This window comes from Botryllus schlosseri, chromosome 3 (genome assembly GCF_051294905.1).
Source record: "Botryllus schlosseri isolate E-star chromosome 3, Bs_hap1, whole genome shotgun sequence".
Classification (NCBI taxonomy): Eukaryota; Metazoa; Chordata; class Ascidiacea; order Stolidobranchia; family Styelidae; genus Botryllus; species Botryllus schlosseri.
Genome location: NC_137238.1, coordinates 26,487,432 through 26,510,749, shown reverse-complemented (window position 1 = coordinate 26,510,749; position 23,318 = coordinate 26,487,432). Strand labels below are relative to the sequence as shown.

The 23,318-nt window shown below is 39.4% G+C and overlaps 1 protein-coding gene across 1 annotated transcript in view; it reads left to right on the top strand.

Annotated features, from left to right (window-relative positions):
* Nucleotides 1–23,318, top strand: part of LOC145436236 (alpha-(1,6)-fucosyltransferase-like) — a 35,717-nt gene that overhangs the window by 5,668 nt on the left and 6,731 nt on the right. The window contains exons 2-7 of the mRNA XM_080313595.1: nucleotides 4,182–4,231; nucleotides 7,174–7,351; nucleotides 8,972–9,080; nucleotides 9,701–9,941; nucleotides 17,383–17,605; nucleotides 22,122–22,298. Of these exons, the coding sequence (XP_080169721.1) occupies nucleotides 4,182–4,231; nucleotides 7,174–7,351; nucleotides 8,972–9,080; nucleotides 9,701–9,941; nucleotides 17,383–17,605; nucleotides 22,122–22,298 (978 nt within the window). The remainder of the gene's footprint in view (nucleotides 1–4,181; nucleotides 4,232–7,173; nucleotides 7,352–8,971; nucleotides 9,081–9,700; nucleotides 9,942–17,382; nucleotides 17,606–22,121; nucleotides 22,299–23,318) is intronic.

Here is a 23,318-nt window from a genome sequence, read left to right as displayed (position 1 = left end):
CGTCGGGCACATACAAAAATGAGCATCGTTTCTATAGACGGCCTAACACTTTCATCGGGTGAACAGAAAAGATTCAAATTTTTTATTATTTATCTTTATATAATAAATCGACACTTACTTCTCCTGTAGCAAAGCGGTTACTGGATGGAATTCAACCACATTTTGTGTGTAGGCTTAAATTAGGTAACCTAACAATTTTATCAAGTAGCCAGTACGATTTGAGAATAAAGTCATTTTTGAAGAACCCCAATGTGCATTGCAATCATTAAGAGTCACAATTAAAGCCTCAAAGAGCCGCAGTTTGCTCACCCCTGTTATATAGTAACAATAGTTTTAACTATCCCGGAGTTATCGTTGCAAATTTGCATTCGACGCGATCGCGAAGTTTTGTGCCGTGCTCGATGCCAAATATAATGACGCCGTCTGCAACATGTTTCCATAAATGCAGCGGTTTAATTCAAGTAAAATGAGTTACGGGAACTTTTATGCTCTTACTTTTAGATCGCAAATTCTCTCTTAACACACGCTCGTCATGCTGGACAGGGCTATTTTCGACAGAATGTTTTAAACGCATTGAGTCTTACAGGGAACAGCGTGTCGAAATCGGAGAAATAGGCACTGTGAGAGTGAGTGCCCTTTGTACGTCAGAGATGATTCAAAGCTCTGTGACTAAAAGATGAAATAGATATCCTTGTACCAGTGTTGGGAAGACTCGAGTCATGACTTGACTCGAGTCAGACTCGAGTCACCTTTTTCGTATGACTTGACACGAGTCACTTTGCTAAAATGACTTGATTTGACTCGACGTATCAGAAATATGGACTCGTGACTCGGAGCAAAATTCACGAGTCAATTTCAAGTCATCAACTAACCAGTGTCGATAAAAGTCACTATCTTGCATATGTTCGGATTGTTCGCGAAACACTGGTGTAACCCGTGAGAGCGACCAATCAGTCAATGATCGTGCGTTTAACTGAGCCTCCATTGTTCTCTCACAAATAAATTGACCACAAACGAATTGATCGAAACTTACAGTTTACGTTGTCGAAAACTAGTAGTAAAGTGATTCAATCGAAAATTTCTATTTTTGCGCTACGTTCTTACCTTACCCAAACCTCTTGGTATATTGAAATTGAAATCGAATATAGTTTATATCAGGGTTGTAAGAGAGAGAGAGAGAATCTTTATTCGTATACATTACATATCAACACAACACTACAAAAATGTCACAGTGAAATGCGACATGCAAGGTAGACGGGAGGCTCGATATGACAAAGTCTTCAGAGCCGAGCCACCCGGGACAGGAGCAATTTTCACAGTCGATAACTAATGAAAAAAAAAAAATAAACACAGTATCACGGACCAATTTGAAATACAACGCAAATACAATTCAGCGGTAGCTGGAGATAAGAGATTGAAAACATTGTTTTTTAAAAGCACAAGAGTCTAAATTGCGGAGATTAGGTGGCAGCTTATTCCAAACATTGACACCAATAAAACTGATTGAATTTTGCACTAGACTGATAGAGTGGTGTTGTTCAGACAGAGACAAGTTAGAGGAAAATCTGGTATGATGTTGGTGGGTATCTGAAGGTATCTTGAACAGATTATCAAAATATAGTGGCAGTTCACCCTGATGATAGGTATGCATGAATTTCATTACCTCAAATTTGAAAATGTCTTCCACTTTCAATATTCTAACGCTACGATACATGCTATTACAATTCTCATATCTAGATTTCCGACAGAGAATTCGTATGGCTCGATTTTGCAAGACTTGCAATTTCTGCAGATGTTTTTTCGCAGCAGGTCCCCAAACTAGGATCCCATAAATGAGATAGCAGTGAATTAAGGCATAGTAGACTGATCTGAGAGTTTGATGAGGACTCGAGTCAGACTCGAGTCACGATTTTCTGATGACTCGACTTGACTCGAGTCATTTTCTCAAAATACGGAAATGACTCGACTCGACTCGAGTCAATATGTGTATTGACTCGACTTGGACTCGAGTCATTGCGCATGACTCGAACCAAGTCATATGACTCGAGATTCAGACGGTCAAGACCGATATTTCATTGTAATTTCGAAGAACAGTAAAGTAACCACCCTATTAGGATTTCGTCTATTGGTACTGGTACCTGAAAATGCGACCAGGAACTGTTAAAAGTGAGGAAAATTATTATTTTATACATGCGAATCATTCGATATCAACAAACAGAGTTATAAAAGTGGGTTTAACAAGACTTCAACTGGAAACTGAGCAGTCAACACAATGACTTGGACTCGCACTCGAGTCATTATATCATGACTCGGACTCGGAACTCTGCTCGATGACTTGGACTCGGACTTGACTCGGTGGTGAATTGATAATGACTCGACTTGACTCGAGTCAAAACTATAAAAGTGACATTGACTTGTGACTCGGAGCTTTATGACTTGGTTACAACCCTGGTTTATATGCTCCTCAACCATTGGCGCAGACTCGAAGTGTATCATAGCAATATGTATAAATGGGTAATGTATTGCATGTTATCAATTCGTTTCTCTATTATCTATTAAGGCTGGCAACTATAAACTGAGGCTGTGCAATTACTTATGTAGTTTAACAGTTCTCCGTATATGTCAGCGATACATCGCCTTATTGCGTGTATATTTCACTCTACATTCGTTCATCGGTGCAGAATCAATGACCACTCAATCTGTAATTCAGACAGCTAGCGAAATGCAATGATGTAATCATGCTTCATGCTTCGAAAAGGCAACTTAACTTGAATTGTGACTTGACTCGTGACTTGACTTCACTTGACTCGAGTCACCTCCAAAAATGAGTGACTTGACTTGACTCGAGTCATCTTTGAAAATCGATTGACTTGACTTGACTCGAGTCAAAATGTGCAATGACTCGAAATGACTCGTGACTCGAAGGCAGTGACTTGATCCCAACACTGCCTTGTACTTGAGCGCAACAAAATTTAATTATCAGAATATTTCTTTATAGTCACTGTACATGTAAATAGTAATCAGTCTTTTGCAAAGAAATCGATTACGAATACGACTACTTCGAATTACTTTCGAATAAAATCGTTTGTGATTACTTGAAACTGCTGTAATCGTCGTAGCTACATTCCCGATGATAAATTACCTCTTAGTGACTAAGAGCGTATAATGTTAGTACTAAAAACGTCATCTCTCGCTACTCAACTTGAATCACTAGAATTTATACTCAACTCAGATACGGGTACTCGAGTCATTATGCCCAGCTCTAATTTCATTGCGCCTTGAACATAACGACCATTGTAAGTTCGGGAGTCAGAAAACGCCAAAACGGTTTGATCGCCGTCTATCGTTTGATTACTGAACAATTTCTTTTTATTGGAATGTTTCCGCCTTATGAGTTAATCAGAAAGTATGCGCGTTTTTGGGATGCTGGTTTCATATCAGTCGGGTGATTGAAGGCTGTTAACTGAGAAGTTTCCGAGGGATTAAATTATGAGGAGATTGCGTGGAATCATTGATCTTTATTGTTTCACGAGATCGCAGACATGCTATCGCGGTAAACTGACTGTCGGGTAGCTGACAGATATCGTAGTGTTTACCTTTCAGCCTTTGAATATTAGATACTAGGCCAAACATTCGCTTCTCAGAGACACATATTCCGAATTAAATGTTGCCAGGTCTTGAAAATCCGAAATTCTGACGCGAGCCGCACAAAATGTCCTGAGACCCCTGCTTTAAACTAATAATTAGGCTTTTTGCTGTCACCATTTCTGATGATGTTGATAACGGACACCGCTATCAAATGAAGTGCACCAAAAATTCCTTCTTCACGTGTAGCACATGATGGGTCAATGACATTGGAGTTCAAACATGAAATAGTCCATCGTTAGCAAGTCAAAGACGGGAGGAATCCCATCGCCTAAAAATGAAATGAAGTTACTCTGGAATGTTGGCATATTCAGGTTCATGCATACAGAAAAATAATTGCCGAGGTTTAGGAGCATCAAGTGTAAGAAAGGAAAGTGATAACAACACATCCTGCAACTTTATATGAAGGGCAAACTGTGTCTCTTTTCAGGGACTATCCCTTTACACTCGGTACTGGCAAAGAGTAGAGAGTAGTGTCATGATGCAGCTCTACATGTATTACATGATTTAAATAAACCTTATTTTACTTCACGCAGGCCCATATTGGATTCGGTTTTCTCTGACCGTCGCATCTCGTTTCTCACAGGTAAGTAGTGCAGTGTTCGAGGTAGAAGACAAATATATATTCTGTCAAAAGACTGTGTATGATCTGGGGGCAAAAGGTCCCGCAGAAAAAGAACTCACCGGGACCGCGAAAAATTGCTAATTTTGAATGGTCTGCGGCAACCAAACTGGGGAACCGAATGGCGCAGTTGGTTATGCGCCAGTCTTACAACGACAATGGTAGTGGCTCGATTCCCGTTTCGGTCCTACTTCTATGTGTCGGAGGTTCATCTGGTCTCCCCATCGCTGACCTCACTGCATATGCAGTCTTCGTACGAAAAGCTCAGATGAAGCAAATAAAGGCGAGCTTAGGAAAATAGGCAGCAACTGACTCTGACGAGGACGCATGCGAGAGAGAGTGGATGAGAGTGTGACTGGAAGTCGTCCGCAGAAATCGTACCACAAGCAAAGACCAAGCAAAGGAAAATATTCATGATCGGGCGCAAATGGCCTTATCGGCGATAAGCGCCCAAAATTGTTCAATAAAATAGAGATAAAAATAACACTACGTAATTTTTTTTGTGAAATTGAGCATCTTGTAACCAATGCAATCATAACTTGTCGGTCCACGAAACATCGTTTGTTCATGGGCAATGTGCATGCATGATTGTGCCAATCGATATCGCTTGGCATGTTGCATCAGGTCTATTATGACTAATATTATTACTAGGGCAGGTTTTTGCAACTTTTGCAACATTTTTTTAGAGCTAAATACTCGAAAGTTATCTAGAATTCTGTTTTAAGCTGTTTGAAGGAATCTTATAGTGCAACTTTTTGCAACTTTTGTCCATTTTTTTCATGAAACTTTTTGCAACTTTGTCCATTTTTCATGGAAGTTTATTCCATTTTTAATGCAACCAACTTACTGGAAATATTTGGTAGTATATTTAAATAGATCGGTCACCGTTTCTTTGAGAAGTTTGGTGAAATACGCGGCCAAACTCGACCGAAATACTGTAAATCAGCACTGAAGTAACGCTCTAACGCAGGGGTGGGCAAACTTTTGAGCTCGCGGGCCGCATTCAACATCTGAATCCATTCGCGGGCCGCACAATGTAAAATTGGGATTATAACCCAAAACGCATATTGGTATTTGATTGTATAGTGAGGACATTGAGACAATATATATGCTTATTTAAAACAAATCAAACATTGTTTTGATGATATCGTACACTCGTCAGAAACAGTGGCGAGATTTCATAGGCTGGTCGACCTCAATAACCAACTCGTTAAAACTATGTAGAGATGAAAGTTGGTTGTCCCGACTCCCGATTCTTAGAACAGGATTGAAATTTAAATCTGTGAGCAGCGATCTGTTCATAGATTTTCTAATTCCACTTTTGGTTCAGCTCCAGGACACACAATGCTGACAGCATCATAATCATGTTAGCTTCAAACACGCTTCCACTATGTTTAGATATAATATAAATACCCTAATTCTATGTATAGGCCTACAGAGATCGAATCTAACTACGACACGCGCGAATCGTTTTTTATAAGCAAATCACTGAAATATTTGAAACTGAAGAGGCCAATCTGAAATCACGCTCGTCATCCGAATTATGTAAATCTCGTTTAGGATTTCTGTGATGTTTAGCAATTGAAACTTTTCAAACTGCGTGGACCTTAAGATCTGGCTGTCGCGCCAGAAATTGAACATAAAAACTAATATTGGAACTATTTACCTTAGAACAGTGGTTATCAAACTTTATAAGACACGCCCTCCTTATGATGGTGAACGATTTCGCGCCCCCTTATCGTCATATCGCAAAATGCTGCGAAGATGCTAGCAAACCTAAAGGATAGTTTGATGGCATGGAAGGTTACGACTGTGGTTGAGAGATATGAAATTCAGACTGAATACAGAGAAATAATATTTATTTGTAAGCAAATCGCGTTTTTTTTAGTTGAGATCAGCTTCACGCCCCCTTCAGATGCTTTCACGCCCCCAGTTTGAGAACCAGTGCCTTAGAATTATCATGATGAAATATATTAAGAAAAAGTTCAAATCAAGTCCCTGCATTAATTTGGTTTTAGTGCGCATTTTATTAATATTTCTAATATTTCTATTTCTAATTTCTTTAGACTCTCGCGGGCCGCACAGAACGGTGTTGCGGCCGCATGCGGCCCGCAGGCCGTAGTTTGCCCACCCCTGCTCTAACGGGTATTTCGGGAGCTGAGCCGGAAAGTTGAGTTTTTTTCTGTTTTCGTCAACCAACGGAGAATGTGGATAGAAAACTGTATTTCGGGAATGGAACTGGGAAGTTGACCTTTTATTTAGTCAACCGACCAAAATGTGGTCTTTTAAGAAAAAATAAAAGCAACTTTTTACTGCAAATTTTGTAAAAAATAAATGCAACTTTCCACCGATTTAACAGCAACAAAAACTTGCCCTAATTATTACGTGTACTCAAAAGAGCAAGAGCACTGATGTATTCGTATGTAGATCCGACCAAGTGCAAGTCTGCAAGTCTCGCTGTTTGCTTCTACCATGCCGGCAATATTTTTGTTCGAAACCTTTCATAAACTACCCCCGCAACTAATACATGCAATGACCATAGGTGTTACAGGTCGCTAATAATTCACCAACTTACTGTGCGGTTTCACAATCGCTATTATTTACACTCCTTCAATGAACAGAAACACCTAGTCAGCCCGCTGTCTTCATCGTATTCATTGAAACATAGACGATAACAAATAAAGAGCCACGATTTCGTGCTTTCTAATCCATTCACCCTTCGGCTGTCGGTGCCTCCAGCTGCTTTTAATCGCTTCGCTCAAAAGGAATATTTTGACTGTGAGCTTTTTGGTGCTACTTGGAGTTTTGTATCAAATATACAAAAATAGCCTTTAAAACGCAGAAATTCTAGAGTTTCCCAAATTTTGCACAAGTGGTACTGAATTACTTACACCGTGAACTCTCAGATTCGAGGAGGGATTTTCAACATGACAACTTATCTGAAACTGTGGAGAGAGACCTACAAAGCTTGGACGTTGGTGACGATATATTTTCGTCTCTTGTCGCAATATTGCGGAAAATGAGGAGTCGATGGATGTACGGACGCATGACGACTAGGAGGAAATATTTTGACAATGAATACATGTAAGTATATACAGCATTCATCTTTGCCTTTGTGGATCTCCCGATGCTGGGCCGTCACGCTTGATCAATCTCTTCCATAGATTTCTTATCATTATTTCCTGTCCTGTTACGTCGGGCTACCATATTTCAAGATACGAAAAAGAGGACAGTTTTTTAAAATTTACTATAAGAGAAATAAATATGGAAAATTTTCACGTGGTACTTCGTTGCGAATTGACCTTATTTAGCCGTCTGTCTTAAGTGTCTAACACTCAAAACCAAGAGAGAGAAGGGATTGCAAAAAAACAGCATATTTGGTCGTACTCGGAGAACATTTTAGTTGCAGTGAAAAAAGAGAACAAATTCTCTCAAAAGAGAACATATCGTGTCCCTTGAGTTACGCCCACTCTTAGCCGCATCCTCTTTTACGACATCGTAATTATCTCCTATATTACCTTAATATCTGATGCCCTGTTCCTGCCACCCGAGATCGAAATAGCAAGCATTTTTGGCCGATACGGTAATAAATATAATACACACTACCGTCAGCCTGGATAGTTATAAACCATTGTATGCGTCCGAGTCAGTATGCCTGGTATTAACTGGACATACTGAAACACCACACGATATTTTGTCATATGTCAAGAGAGAATAAATAAAACTGGCCAAGAGTTGCATTTCAATTCAGATGACAACCTCGTATTACAAAGGGTCGACCCGATTCACCATGTAGCTGATATTATATTTTGAGTAGCAGACTGAGAACCCATTGTCTCTGTGAGGTCAGCTCAACAACTACCTGGCGTTGGAATATAGATTGAATCGGTCACCAGGTTAAAAGGAAATTAACACAAAATCAACAAATCCTGATATTTTCCCGTACAATGTCCAAAAGAAGCATATTCAGTCGATGGCAAAAATTGAGGTTATGTCATAGGACATGCAGACTACACAAACGTAGAGATCGCGTTTGAGTTTGCATACCTGATTCGCATGTCAAAAACAAAAGGATATTCGTCGACATAAGGTTATGCATCCGATATATTTCAAGAGCGAGCAGCTCTTTGACACTCACGCCCACATCCATATAAATTTGAGCAGATTTACTTTTCTCGTGAACAGTTTTCGAGCGAGTTTTTTTACGAAACTAATGCTTTTCGAGCATCAGTGAGAGTCATAGAAGCCATGTCCGGAACCGCCCTTGAGTACAGTCTGTCTTAGACCTTGGCTGGGTCCTTACTACGTACATCAATAAATCTCATTGAAGCCGATTCTAGCTCCATCACTTACCGTAAGCAATGGTGTGGAACGTTTCTGACTGCGCCGTATAGTTTTGTGATTTCTCTGCATGATGCATTGAAATTCACCTACAGGCTATGATGCTACAACAATCACTCGTTTACAATATAGATGCCTGCTATTGCTGTTAGACAAAAAAAAAACAAATAAGTGCACAGAGCTTGAGGTGTTCTCTCGCCCAGAACTGCTAGCGTCGGTAAATTTACCGAAACTCCTAAATATGCAGATGCAGACCTGCAGATGATATCTTACCGGATGTACTTTTTTGTATGCTCAAAACCATACTATCCAGTTTATTAGGGATATATATATTTCCTAATTTATGTAGTGAATGATTTTCAGAGATCTCAGTACCCAGGTACGAGGAATATTACGCAGGACAGAGAGTCAACGTTGGTCACGGTTGAACGAGCTCTCAAAAGCAGTGCGCGAACGAATAGTCAAAATACAGGTAAACGTAATATACCGACAACACGCGAAGAAGTCTATCATAACAAATATTGTTTCCGATAAGCGGCACTGTCCCAAGGATTCCGAAAATCAAAATCATAATAATACCAGAGCACCAGAATCCCTTTAAAATCCTTAAGGAATGTGAAAGTTGGATTTGCAACGTGAAATGACAGCGACGAGACGCAAAAATTATGCTTGGCGGATATTAACTGTCTTATTGGTTGTTGGATGACATTTCGACGATCGCAACACAGTGAAAAATTGCTATACGCCTATCGACTTCGCAAAGTGGCTGCGTACTATGAATCTTGTAATTGCGACGGCCAGACAGATCATACATAATACCTTACTGATGTAATTGCTTTGTATTTTTAATCCATACCTACCTTAAATTATGTATACGTAGTAGCTTACGTATAGCCTGCATGTGAAGACTGCGTGTAGGTCGCCAACTGAATCAGCAATATTTTCAGGTCTATATATTTCTAAATCTGACTCTAAATGGGTCAGTGCCTCTCCAACTACGAGTCTAACCGCATATCTCTCTTATACCTGAGTACCAACAATGATAACTTTGACCAGTTCTGCTTTTACTGTTATTGCATCTATGTTCTCCAGAATCCGTCCGACTGTAATACAGCAAAGCTTCTGGTGTGCGACGTCACAAAACTACCGACCGGCTTCGGAAGCAAGATGCACCTTATTACCTTAGATTTTCTCCGTTCCATATATTCCAACCGAACCTTTGTGTTAAAGTCCCAGGGTTGGAAGTATGAGGAAGAGAATTGGGAATACTATTTACGACCGCTTGGGAAGTGCGAATATCAAAATATACCGGTCGACCTACCGATTTTATCAGGTATGAATAACGTTTGTGATGTTTAACGGAAATGGTTCAAGAGTAATGAGTGATAAGTATGTTATTTTGCGTTTTTCGTGGGTCGATCGATTGAACAGATCCACAACATGCAGTCAACACGTGAGAAATGGGATGAGGTTACGAGCTAATGAATTTCCACGCCATTGTCAACTTGTCAACATCTCTAAACGTGTGCATCAGTGCATTTTTACGCCCCTCCTCCTGCACACGTGCCTCTGGGCGCATCCGAGGAGAACCGGAGAGATGATTATATCGCCATCATATAAATATAATATCATAATGGAATATATGATACAATCAAATGTGTTTAATATTAGCATATAGTATAACATCTGTGGGGTTTCACCCCGTGGGTCCTATTTCTATGGGGTCTATATAGTCACTACAATTATTCAGTGAAAATAACCCTCGCAAACTATATATACGGTGTATATCAGAGTTGGATCAATTGTAATTTGTAATTGAGCTGAATGTAATTTATTACATTTTTTCATGTAATTGTAATTGTAATTGTAATGGCAATTGAAGCATTTCTATTTTGTGTAATTGTAATTGTAATTGTAATTCGTAAAACCTTTGCCTAATTACAATTTCAATTATATTATTGTTGAAACCTGACAATTACAACATAAAATAATTAGCCTATTTGCATCGGTGTTATATGCGTTCCTCGTTAACTAGATAATTCAGACATGCGAAACTGTTCCCATACTTCAGCAGCAACAGAAAACTTGGTGAATTACAAATTAGGCCAAACCAGTGCTTTTCAAACTGGGGGCGTGCCCCCCCCTCCCCTTCGGACGCGTGAGAGCGTCTGAAGGAGGCGCGAAGCTCCGGTAAACTGAAAAAATTGTCCGCGCATGGCGCGATTTTGCACTGTGTATAGTGCGAATTTCATTTTGGGGAATCCTCCCATCAACAGTCATAACTATGGCCATTTAAAGTCATAAAAGTCATATCTTTTCTATGCTTCAGTAAGTCGAGAAATCAATTTTAACGCATAAACCGCGTCCCTGTGAGGTATATTAAGAAAGTCATGAAGTCATATAAAGTCATATTCTGCTGGTTAGGTCATGAATCAGCTTTTTAAGTTATATAGTCATATTTTTAGTTATAAAGTCATATCGTCGTGTACTTTAAATAAAAAGTACCAATTTAAGTGGTGACGCAATTAAGCACTAAGAAACTAAAGTAGACACTCGTTTGCATAGCTGGTTGAATGCTTGTCAATATTATGCCGAGAGACTACAACAAGTGAAAGAAATAGTCAACGAATAGAAAAGTGAAGGAGGTATTGTAAAGAGCGTCAAAAATTGACTCAGCGATCCAAAGTTCACTAGTCAGCCATTTTGCCTTCACTATAACAATATTTCAAACTTAATACCTAAAAAGGAAAGTTGTACGTACACCATCAAAGAGGCACATGCTGATCTAAACGCCCTTGATTTCGGAAAAGATCCGCTTGAGCTGCTCAAAAATTACATTAAGAAGCGATTGTACAAAAGCGATTTGAAATATATTATGGAGCTACAAAGACAGGACATTTCACCAGAGCTTTATGCAAAACTGTAGAAGTGTCAACCCACATCAGTGTATGTGGAGCGCACATTTTCCTTACTAAAGTCATTTTTATGTCCAAATCGTAACTTACACACTACATTTATCTGTACTACAACAGTGGTTTAAAATAAAATTGGATGTGTATTACTGTTATTTGACGTATGTTTTACTCTTTAGTTCCGTGAGTGACGTTGTCCACATGTAAAAATACACGATTTTCACATAAAGTCATATAACGTCATATTTTCCAAAAAATAAAGTCATATTATTGATTTTTAAGGTCATATTAAAATGGCCCTAGTCATAACTTTCCATGCCACCAAACTATATGTAAGTATGAAGTATCATTCTGGTTTCATTATGTGATATGACAATAAGGGGGCCACGAAATATTTCACTGTCATAAAGGGAAGCGTGTCTAAAAAAGTTAGAAAACCAGTGGGCTAAACTGAATCTTAATATTTCCAAAATGGATAAACAGCAATTAAACTCTTCTGAAACCTGTGCTGAACCATTTCCTACACCACGGTCATAGTTTTTTTTTTAAATCTCTGACCAGTACTGAATCTTGCTGTAGCAATTGCAAAACGAAATCCAAGTTTTCAACCAAGGCTTCATCAAATAACTTGATCACGCATTTGTAGAGATGTTATCCCAATATTACCTCCAACCTTGACCAAATTTACTGGGGCTGGAAACTTTCCGAAGCCTAATGTTCATCAGATGCAATCAAATAGTTTTTGAGCAAGTGAAAATGTAAATGCGAACCAAAATTTTGTAATTCGTAGTTGTCAGGAGCTTTTTTCCTTTTGGCATCATTTTATTCTTACACACCTTATCGGTATCATCCTTATCGCTGACGCCTTGCCAATTACATATCATTTTCCTTACTCAGCTATGAGTATTCCTTTGATTACATTTCATTGTCTGTCTTGCAGCCTATTCGCTGTTAGCCGCTTAAACTTTTGGTTGGTAATAGTCGCTTTAAAATTTTTCTGTGTTTGTAGTTTTGAGTACTCATGATTAGGAATAGTTCGAATATTTCGATTTTTTTAAATTATGGGGTATTCTACGTATCATAAATGAAACATGAATAGCTTGAGATTGTTGCTAATTACGTCGCTACGGTTGTCAAAGAGCCCCTATCAAACGAATCTACCGAATCAACCGAAGCAATTACATGTTTAACAGTAATTCTTATTGTAATTGCAATTGTAATAATTACATGTTTAACAGTAATTATAATTGTAATTGTAATTTGATATTTTTAGCATTGGCTAATTGTAATTGTAATGTAATTAAAACATCCAAGGAAGTAGCCTAATTGTAATTGTAATTGAACTGAATTAATGTAATTGATTCAACTCTGGTGTATGTTACGCGATTGGCGAACCGACCGAAATAGGTAACGGCGAACGCGAAACCAACTTATCGATCTATATACCAAAATCGCAAGTATTCACGTTATGAAAAGATAGTGTGCATTCATAGTTGAGCAAAGCGCAAGAATCTTTTCAAATTCATGATATCATATGTTGTTGATAATAATAATTTGAGATTCGAGTCCCGAATTACTCGCTTTTACCCAATTTTAGCGGTGTTGACCAAAATAAAAATCATCTTTGCCATCTCTACTCCCAAAATACCCATCGTGCTGTATTTTTCGTTGTCTTGCCAACCCTGGCGTTCGCTGCCTCAGAGTCGTGTGTTTGATTGCACTTTAACACTTTTCTATAGAGAATTAGGAGAAATTCCCTAAGCATTGAGGCGTGTCCTTCGAGGGCATATGGTAACTGTCGAGGACATATGGTAACTACACTATTTCATAGCCTTGGCATATCGGTATCAAAGGATTCGGTCGATATGTCAGGTTATTTTTGTAGTGCACTCATAGTAGTCATACACGTTTAGCGAAGAGAGTGTGTATTCACACTCATGTACCACTCATGATATACGGGTGTGAGCATACACGCGTGGTACGCGAAACCACAACATACCTCAAACTTCAACCATGGTATGAATCACAGGGTTGTAATGAGTCGAGTCATGACTCGACTGGAGTCCGACTCGAGTCACGGTTTTTAGTGACTCGACTTGACTCGAGTCATTTTTTCAAATGCGTAAAATGGATCGACTTGACCCGAGTGAATATTTTTATTGGCTCGATTTGTTCAAGAGTCACTGTGCATGACTCGACCCAGGTCATATGACTCAAGACTAAGACGGCCAAGACAGACATTACATTGTAACTTCGAAGAATAGTAAAATCACCACGGTATTGGTATTTCGTCTATCCCTCCTGATGCTTGGAAAATAGGGCCAGAAACTGTTGGGACTGAGAAAAATACAATATTATGAATGAGAGCTGTTCTATATCACTCGAGCAGAGTTGATGAAAGTGGGTTCAACAGGATTGAACTCAAAAGTGAACCGTTGACACAATGAGTTGGACTCGGACTCGAGTCACAACACTCTGATTCGCACTCAACCCTTTACTCACTAGGGTTACAATACGTTCTCTTTTAAAAGGATTTGACCTCTTTTTTGACGGTGTCTTCGGAGGACGCCTAAATGTAGTTTTTTTTTTGGTATTTGTCCTCTTTTTTTGAGAATTCTGGTTAAATGTACGTGGAAATTAGACTGAGATACAGGAAATCACAGCTGTCCGAAGTGATTTCCGGGACTTGAGCCAGTAAAATGCATAAATGACTTTTTTTTTAACCAACTGACGGAAAACCTGATAGAAATGGGTATTTCAGGATTTGACTCTTCTTTGTTAGTCGACTGACCACAAAATCGAAAAAGATTTAACATTTTTCCCTGATTCGACTCCAGTATTGTAAATCTGAAGATTTTGAAAACGCGTCCTCTTTTCACATTTCCAAAAGATGATATCCCTATTACTCGGTCACGGACTCGGACTTGACTCGGTGGTGAATTGAAAATGACTTGCCTTCATTCCAGTCAAAACTATGAAAGTGAGATTGAATTGTGACTTGATTATAACCCTGATAAAATACCACATTTTAAGCCGAATGATACTTGTGCGTAGGATGTAGGAAGATATAAACGTTGGCACCGATATGATTTATACATGCGGTATATTTCTGAGTTGGGTTTTGTTCACTTACGTGTACCATCTTCTGGATGTGAACACACACACAATTTTCGCTAAGAGTGTACGCTGACAAACGTGATTTATCTCAGTGTGTCATGGAGTGGAAATGGCACACCTTAAACCAGTGATCACCGAACTGTGTGCCGCCGCAGATTCCCAGGTGTTCAGCGATTTTTTTGAATTTTGGAAAAACTCTGTAATATTAAAGATAGGAAATGCAGACAAGCACATCCGACTTAAAAGTGGTCTAACTTCTTCAGAACCTGGCACATAAGCACACGTGACCATGTCCGTGACACCAACACACTGTTTTCACAACAACAACAAAAACGATGAGTTTTGGACGTATCCTTTCACATACTATTCCACGATAAGTACAATCAACTTCTTATTTTCATTTCCACTTTAATGGGTATTGCAGGGATATTACGTTCCTGGGAGTAGAAGTATAGCTAAGCAATATTATAGGTTTAGTTGGCTGGCTACTCAATCCGGAATCCTGTTCTCCTGGTGAGATCTCCTTAAGACGCAATTATTACACAAGACATACGGATACATTTGCAAGTAGGTTTAGCAAATGCTCTCAACCGGGGGTCCGCGAAATCTGTACATCTGCAAGATGACTGAAAACTAATCTGTAAATTAGGAAAATCACGAAGTAATTTCGCTTGAAAATTGCTAATGCTTCAGCATCAACATCATGACCGTATGACAGGGCGGCAACTTCTCCGGTCGGCGGGCCAGATATAGGTACTTGCCGGGCCGGATTACAGATTATATACTTTATTCGCTAATTTATTCACCAAACAAGGAAACATTCGTATGTAACTTCAAGTATAAAGCGTACAGCTTGAATTTGTTAACAATAGCTGTTGAAGTCAATAAGACATCTGTGGTCGGTCAAATTTGTCAATAAGTTCTTTGAACTCAGGCTCCATGTCGTATGCAACCCTTGGTAAAGACTGCACGTTGTTGATTGTGGTATTCATGGTGTTTGTCGACTACAATGGTCATTTACACCGGGATGAGATTCGTTCATTTTGATTCCATAACTGCCGACTTGTAGCACGGCCCACTTCTGGATTTTTCTAAGACATCACTCACGCGGATGATATGGCGAGGAGGAGCCTAGATAAACCTGCAACATTTAGGTAGGAATTTTAGAGTCGACCTCGGTCGGACACGAACCCACAACCCATTGATGGTGTAGATTGCACGTGAACATCGGTTATATCGCAACACAGCCTTATCTCGTTAATGTTCATGGTCGTAAATGTATGTCGACCCGAACAGGGCAAGTAGTTTCATGCCCACTGCCCATCCTTTCTCAGGTTGGCAAACTTGGATTCATTCTGTGTCGCATAAAATAATTCCCAAAATGCCAATAGCCTACTGATACAAACATATTCCTGTTTAACAATGTTTCGTTTAGGTATGTTCAAAATAATTTTTCTAGTCTGTCTCAAAAAAGTGATTAGAACCTCATCAAGGATCTCATTTCCTTCTTCTGATATACATAACCACTATTACAAAATATCTCGGAAATGAGGTGTTATATAGAAAATACTCGTCTGGACATGATAACATTATTGAAAAATCTGTTTCTCAAATTTGGTGCCATATTAGTGACGACCGTGCTCAAAGATGTCGTCGGAAGCGCCAGGCGTTAACGTTACATTCGGCGCCACCTACATTTGTGGGAATACATTTTCGGCACTCGTTCATATCCCATCGAACGCGTGAATTGGCAAGACAGAACCACATATTTCAAGAAATAAAAAAATTCGGCTGCAGTTGCTTTGTAATAATAAAAGTCTACCCATATCTCTACGTATAGTCTGATATTATTATCAAGTACGGTCATTTTGTTGCTGTTTATCACTAGCCTTGAGTTGATATCTTCACAAAACAGATAACGGTTTCACGATAATTGAGTTAAATTTAAACTAAAAGTCGATGGAGTCCGCGGGGGTCCGTCACGGTTGAAAAGGGGTCCGCGAAGACAAAAAGGTTGAGAACCACTGCTCTAGGATGTGATACAGTCATGGTTGTATGATCACCATATCACTGCAGTATGCCATCACGTTTTTTTTTTCGTTTTTATTGAAACTTAACGCTGTACCCGATAGACACTGCCTGGAAGACGACGAATTGTTGGTATGTTTTTCATTCTCGTTTCAGTCGTACATATATGTTCGTATAAACGAGCATAGACATCACATTACCAGTGAATATTCGTGAATATTTAAATGTTTCTTCATAATGTTGATTTTATATTTCTGCAACTTATTACTTTTTGTAGGGTTTCCTATATTAAAACCACGAAATATAGGGATGATAAATCACTAAAAGGGCAAGTAAAATATTCAAGTAGACTAAATCTCCCCAAAATACTCTGCTTCGATAAAACATGATGGCATTTCAGTATAAAGGGCTGATCCAACTAAATGCGGTTTGATATATATACTGCAACTGGATCTCTGTGGCGGGTATAGGCAATGTTATCGTCATACTAAGTACATGTGTGTGTAAACTACATAAGATATGCTTCAATTTCTATGCCATCCCAAACACTACTTGGGATATGATGTTGGAATTGTCCGCCACCCCGCCTGAATGAAATGTTTTTCCCAGATTTTATCACCGTTCAATCTGACTGAAGAGTCAATGATGCATAACAAAGTGGAATATCACCTTCATTATACGCCAGTTGAGAAAAGGCATTCATTAATTTTCGTTTAGACAAAACGCAAAACGAAAGGGTCGTGCGATCGAATTTCAAATCACATCACACGGATTGGTCAGTTCCTGAGAACATATTGGATGCTCTCAAGAAAATCCACGACGATCCTTTCGCTTGGTGGATTGCACAGTTTGTCAGTTACGTATTTCGATTCCAACCTTGGTTCGAGTCGAAGATTGAATCGATCGGGGATCGTATCGGATTTACTAACAACGTAATCGGGTGAGTTGCGGGTATTTCGCTTGGCAAATGCTGACACAAAAGTTATCCGAAGTTTCAGATAGCATTGTCGCGATCAGTGTTGTAGACCCGAATAAACATTTTCATGTGACTTGACCTGAGCAGAATCACTTTGCAAAATGACTTCAAGTCATCAAGTAATCGGTGTCGAACAAGTCGCAGTTTATTTTGTGTTTTCGGATTGTTCGCGATATGTTGGTGTAACGTGAGAAAGCAACCTGTCATTCAATGGTTGGGCGTGTACTGTTCAGAGGTGGTCAAAGTAGTCAAGAAAGCTACTCAAGTAGAAGTAGAAGTAGCGACGAAAAAATCGACTCAAGTACGAGTAGAAGTACTTTTTCCATAAGCAACCCTAAACTACTTGAAGTAGAAGTAGAATTGACTGACTTTAAAAGTACTCAAGTAAGTAAGTAGTTGTGAAACCGATCCTAATTTGTTCACATGGATTGTATAAAGGTGCAAATTGAGCTATGCGAAAGGTGACGAGCTTGATTCACATTGATGCATACCAGCAGGTATTCAATTTTCGATAGCATAAGCATTCATCCACTTATCCTGTTTTCTCGAACAGCACGTTGTAGAAAATATCATGGTATGGCGCCATCCCCCATATTATAAGGTCCGTAGTTTAGTCGAAGAGCAATACGGAGAAGTTGTATAGGATACGGTGTAAACACTTCGCGCGATTAGTAAACGTTAATAAAAAATATGGTGTACCGTAAAAATGCCATATTGTGTAGCTTTATTTCCGGAAATTCAAAGCATTACTACACTTGCTTTTATACTTCAACATGTATGTTATCCATACAAAAGAACTGATATTAATTATAACTAAAAGTATATGATACTGGGAATTGAAAATGAAACATAAATACTAGTTCTAAAAATGAAACACGTTTTTCATGCCTTTAGTCGAGACAGTTTCAAAGGTGGTATGCTGAAACAGCTCTGAAACTAAAAAAAAATGTCAAAGTCCACTTTTCCAGATTACGAAGCGACATGGACATGCTAGATTACGATATGACAAGTAAATGGCAGATTGCGAAACATCAGTTTCAAACGTTATGATGAGCCAAATATACTGCGATGAATTATTTCATATGGGCGAAGGGCGACAATGTGGTGTGAACTCAGGGATATATAGATATCTAGTTCTAGATATCCCTGTGTGAACGGAATCACGCCAACCCGTTACCTAAATTATATTCATCGATACTGTCGTGAAATCATACTGGTAACGCCGTATCCACTGCGCGCGAAGCGCGACGAAAATTCTGGGCTTCACTCAACTTTTATGGAAATTGAATGTTGATATTCCGTGAAAACACCCCCGAAATTCCTCAGGCTATCTTCCTGATTGGAAGATTGAACTACTTCTACTTGACAAACTGAAAATAGCGAAAAGTAAGTAAGTAGATCACAAAATATTATGAAGTAGAAGTAGAAGTAGGAAAAATCAGATCTACTTGAGTAAGTACCAGAAGTAGAGGAAAATTACTTGAGTACTTCGAAAAAGTAAAAGTACTTCGTTACTGGCCACCTCTGGTACTGTTCCCCTCTTGTTACATCGCAAATAAACGAAGATATCAGAGCTTTCATCCTAACATGTCGTAAACAATGTTCCCTCTAATTTTTCACGAGTCTGCGCAAATACGCCAACTCACTGCGCAGGCCCTTGGACAACAGTGCGCAACCAGGCCCCCCTATAGGGTGATAAGCCGGACTTCTGGTGGGCAAAGACCCCCAGACCCCCTCAGGCTACACGCTTTTCACCGCTACTTATCCTCTATGTCTGGTCTTCGTTTAGTCAGCGTTTCGGCTAAACGCGCGCGAAAATTTTCTATAATTCATGATCAAATCGGTCAATTTCATCGAGAATTGCATATATTACTATCAATTTTAATCCTGTCTCTGCTCACGTAATCACATTTACAGGTAATGCTGATCGAGTGAGATGTGTTGGAAAAGGTAGGACACCTAAATATAATTAAACATCTTCGGGCGTACCCGTTGGTATAATGACTTCCTTACATCATGCTATTTCGTGACCTCATATCTGCTATGCCAAAATATATTGAAATCTGGACATAAGTCACTTTGATTCCACTGCGACGATATGGTGACACAATATGGATTACTAGAAGACAGACATACACGCACGAGAACGCACTTGAAATCAATACATGCGATCGATGTAGGCCTATCGCGTTAAAACACTGCTGTGACGTCTTAATACCGGCAATGCACTCATTACTATCAAGTAGGGCTGGGCACAATGATTCGAGTACTCGAATCTGAATCGAGTATTAATTTTAATGATTCGAGTCGAGTGGTAAAAGACGATTATTTCGAGTACTGACATTATACGCTCCTCGCAACTGAAAGTTAATTTACTAACGACTGTAACGAGTATTATAGTTTTGATACTATTTTCCACAGAGGAAGCCTTGAAACCTTGATTGGCCGTGTCGCAGCATACGAGGCATAGGTCAAAACTACGAACGTTACCGGAAATAACACATTACCGAAGTCATGACCATCCCACAACATTGTCAACTAGTGCAATGAAATCGGTATGGTCGAAAAATACCAAAGTATCTTTAATGTGACGGATAACAGGCATTATGTTCTTTGTGGTGGCATAAAAGGTACATATTTGAACATTGACATAGTACATTCTGTTGTGACGTCATAATGAGTGATACTCGAATACTCGACTCGACTCGAAGCGTTATACGTGATTCAGAATCGAATCACTCAGGTACTCGATTTTGCCCAGCCCTACTATCAAGACATACAGTCAGATATAATGATACGAATATTCAAGTCTGATTGAAGCAAGAAAAAGATCAGTGTATGACCTTATCGACAGAAGATACCCGTTCAAACGAATCGAATAAAATCACAAATGTGTGCTCACTGCTCACTGTGCTGCTGAGAAGCCGATCTAATGCAACGCCCTACAGTGCATATAGTTGCTGCATTTGCCGATCAACGTTTGCAAAGGGATGGATTTTTTCAAAAATATTGGTGCTTGTACTTGCATATTCTGCATATTATGCTATATCACCATACGTGATCAGATTTGCCTGATTGGAGTGATGACTTCGAAAATTCGCGGCATGTTATTGTACAGTAAATCTTACACAATATTCATGCCACGCGGAGAAGACCATTCGTTAGTTTCTCGCAGTTAACTACGAGCTAGCCCATTGTTATTTATAACTTCGTTAAACCATGTTATTTCGCCATTCCCACAAAGGATTGTGCTATTGATATGATATCAGTATCGCTCACGCGTACGATGCCATAGTAAAAGAAAAATCTCTTTCGTGAGTCGAACACGATTGCAAATTCTCATTGCTTCGCGGAGCGCAATATTTGCCTTTTTGGGCTGCACTTGTAGGCTTACCTCGGTTTCAGGCTTCAGCGATAGCACTATTTACCCCTGGCAATGTTCCCGCTCATTTTTCTCGAGTCTGATCGCCTGCGCGGTGCCTTGGACAAGAGTGCGCAACGATTAAAAAAATATCATCATTTCGGATTTTTTGTGCCCAGCCTAGATTTTCTGTGCGCAGAGACCGTTTCAGCACTGCGCATTTGCGCACGTGCGCAGCTTAGAGGGAACATTGGTCGTAAACCAGTAAATAATTCTATAGACCGCTGTCAGTGCTCTGTGCTCATCTTAATGAATCCACTTGTTTCATGCAAATAGAACAGACATAGTTAATACCTTCACGTTAATCATCATAATTGTAGTAGGAATAAATTGTGAGTCATGGATGTATAGATGGTTGGTGTATTGAATCATATCGATGTTTTCAACCGTATGATGTTTCGCATTCCATCTTCTATTTTAACTGACTGGTATGTAAGCAATGGCTATACATTTACTTACTTACGTGATCATGCGCACCTCTACGTATGTGTGAGCGATAAAGCAAATTTATCATGCTGAACTCTATATTCGTTCCTCGATCCAAAATAAATTGCGACTCGTCAAAAATCGTTGAACGCGATCGAATGTAAAATACCTCGATGAACGGTAATGAAATGTATATAACATCGAAAAATAAAACAATATCCAGATATAGCCTTTTTCATGACATTCATGTCGCATCCCATCACTATCACACGAATAAACATTTACGATAATGAAACGTTCAGACATGCCATTGGTGTCGTGACGCTGGTGCATATAATCAACTACGCCACTCGCTTCTCCATTATGCTCCAGTGAATTCGTGACGATGTAAAGTTATGGCACATTGTCCAGGAAATGTTTTATATTCAACGTCCGTGGGAATTCTGGGAAGCCTTGTTGAATTTGTTGGATTAGAAAGTCGATTGTTGCCACAAAATTCGAACTAAAGCGTCGCGAGACTAGATGTGCGTCTTGAAAACTTTTGTAACTATTTACCTTTCCTTCTGTAACGGACTAGTTCCTAGTGATGTCGCAATATCCTCCCATTCATTGAATATGATTTCCATATTCCAGGATTCACATTCGATGGGGTGACAAGTTGGTCCGTGACGCAACAAAGCACGAAGTGAATGAATACATGGACTTTGCAGAGATGTTTTATCGATTGCGGGAAGCGCTCGGCCATAAAGCACAACGCGTGGTCTATGTTGCAACAGAAAGCTCGGAGGCATGGAAGGATTTGAAGTCCAGGTATGCTCCATATATACATATATATATATATATATATATGTAGTTCGGTGCTTCCTAACCTGTGGAACACTTACGATGACCTGATAGCGTTCGCGGAACTCCAAATTTTATCTCAGTCTTGAAGAGAAAAATCTACAAATACTACACATCATTATACATTGATACAGAGTAATGGTGCGCACCATGAACTGTGCACCAAAAAAGTGTTAAAACAAACAATTGAAATATAATATTCACACAAAACGAAAACATTATAATGAATATTCATTGCGAATCGGTGTGACTTGACTGTGACCTTTCAGTGACCAGTTCAGAAACACGAGACTTCACTTTTAAGGTGCCGTTGGAACGCAATTGACACCAAATTACCCAATTGTAATGCGCTTATGAATATTGGAGATTGAATGGGTATTTTAAAAGGACAAGATTTCAATTCCTAATCTAAGCTCCCCTTCGAACGCCACTGTGCACGACATGCCACGACAACAGTCACAATTTGTCTACAAATCGTGCCTAATTAGCCGCAACCAATGCTCGCCAAGTTCGGCCTACATCCTCTCACAGCACATATGTATGAGATGCGTGGGTGACCAGGGAGGTTTTGAGATTGGGTCTCGGAACCACCAGTGTTCCTTGGGACACCGCGATGGTTCGACATGTGTCTTACCTAAATGTAGATCGACCATCGGTCGGACGAGAATATCGTCAGAGTTACTGTGTATACATGCCAGAGCTCGGATGACTCGAGTCAACCTTTTCGTATGCCGTGACTTGACTTGACTCGATGCTTCAGAAATGCGGATTGACTCGTGACTCGAACCAAAATTTACGAGTCAATTTCAAGTCATCAAGGAATCAGTGTCGACTAAATCGCTGTATCTTTTATAAGTCCGGATTGTTAACGATTCTCGGGTGAACTGTGCGCGCAACCAATCAATCAATGATTGAGCTTTATCGAGCCTCCGTTAGAAATAAAATGACCGCAAACGCAATGTCGTAAACTAGTTGTAAAGTAATCTA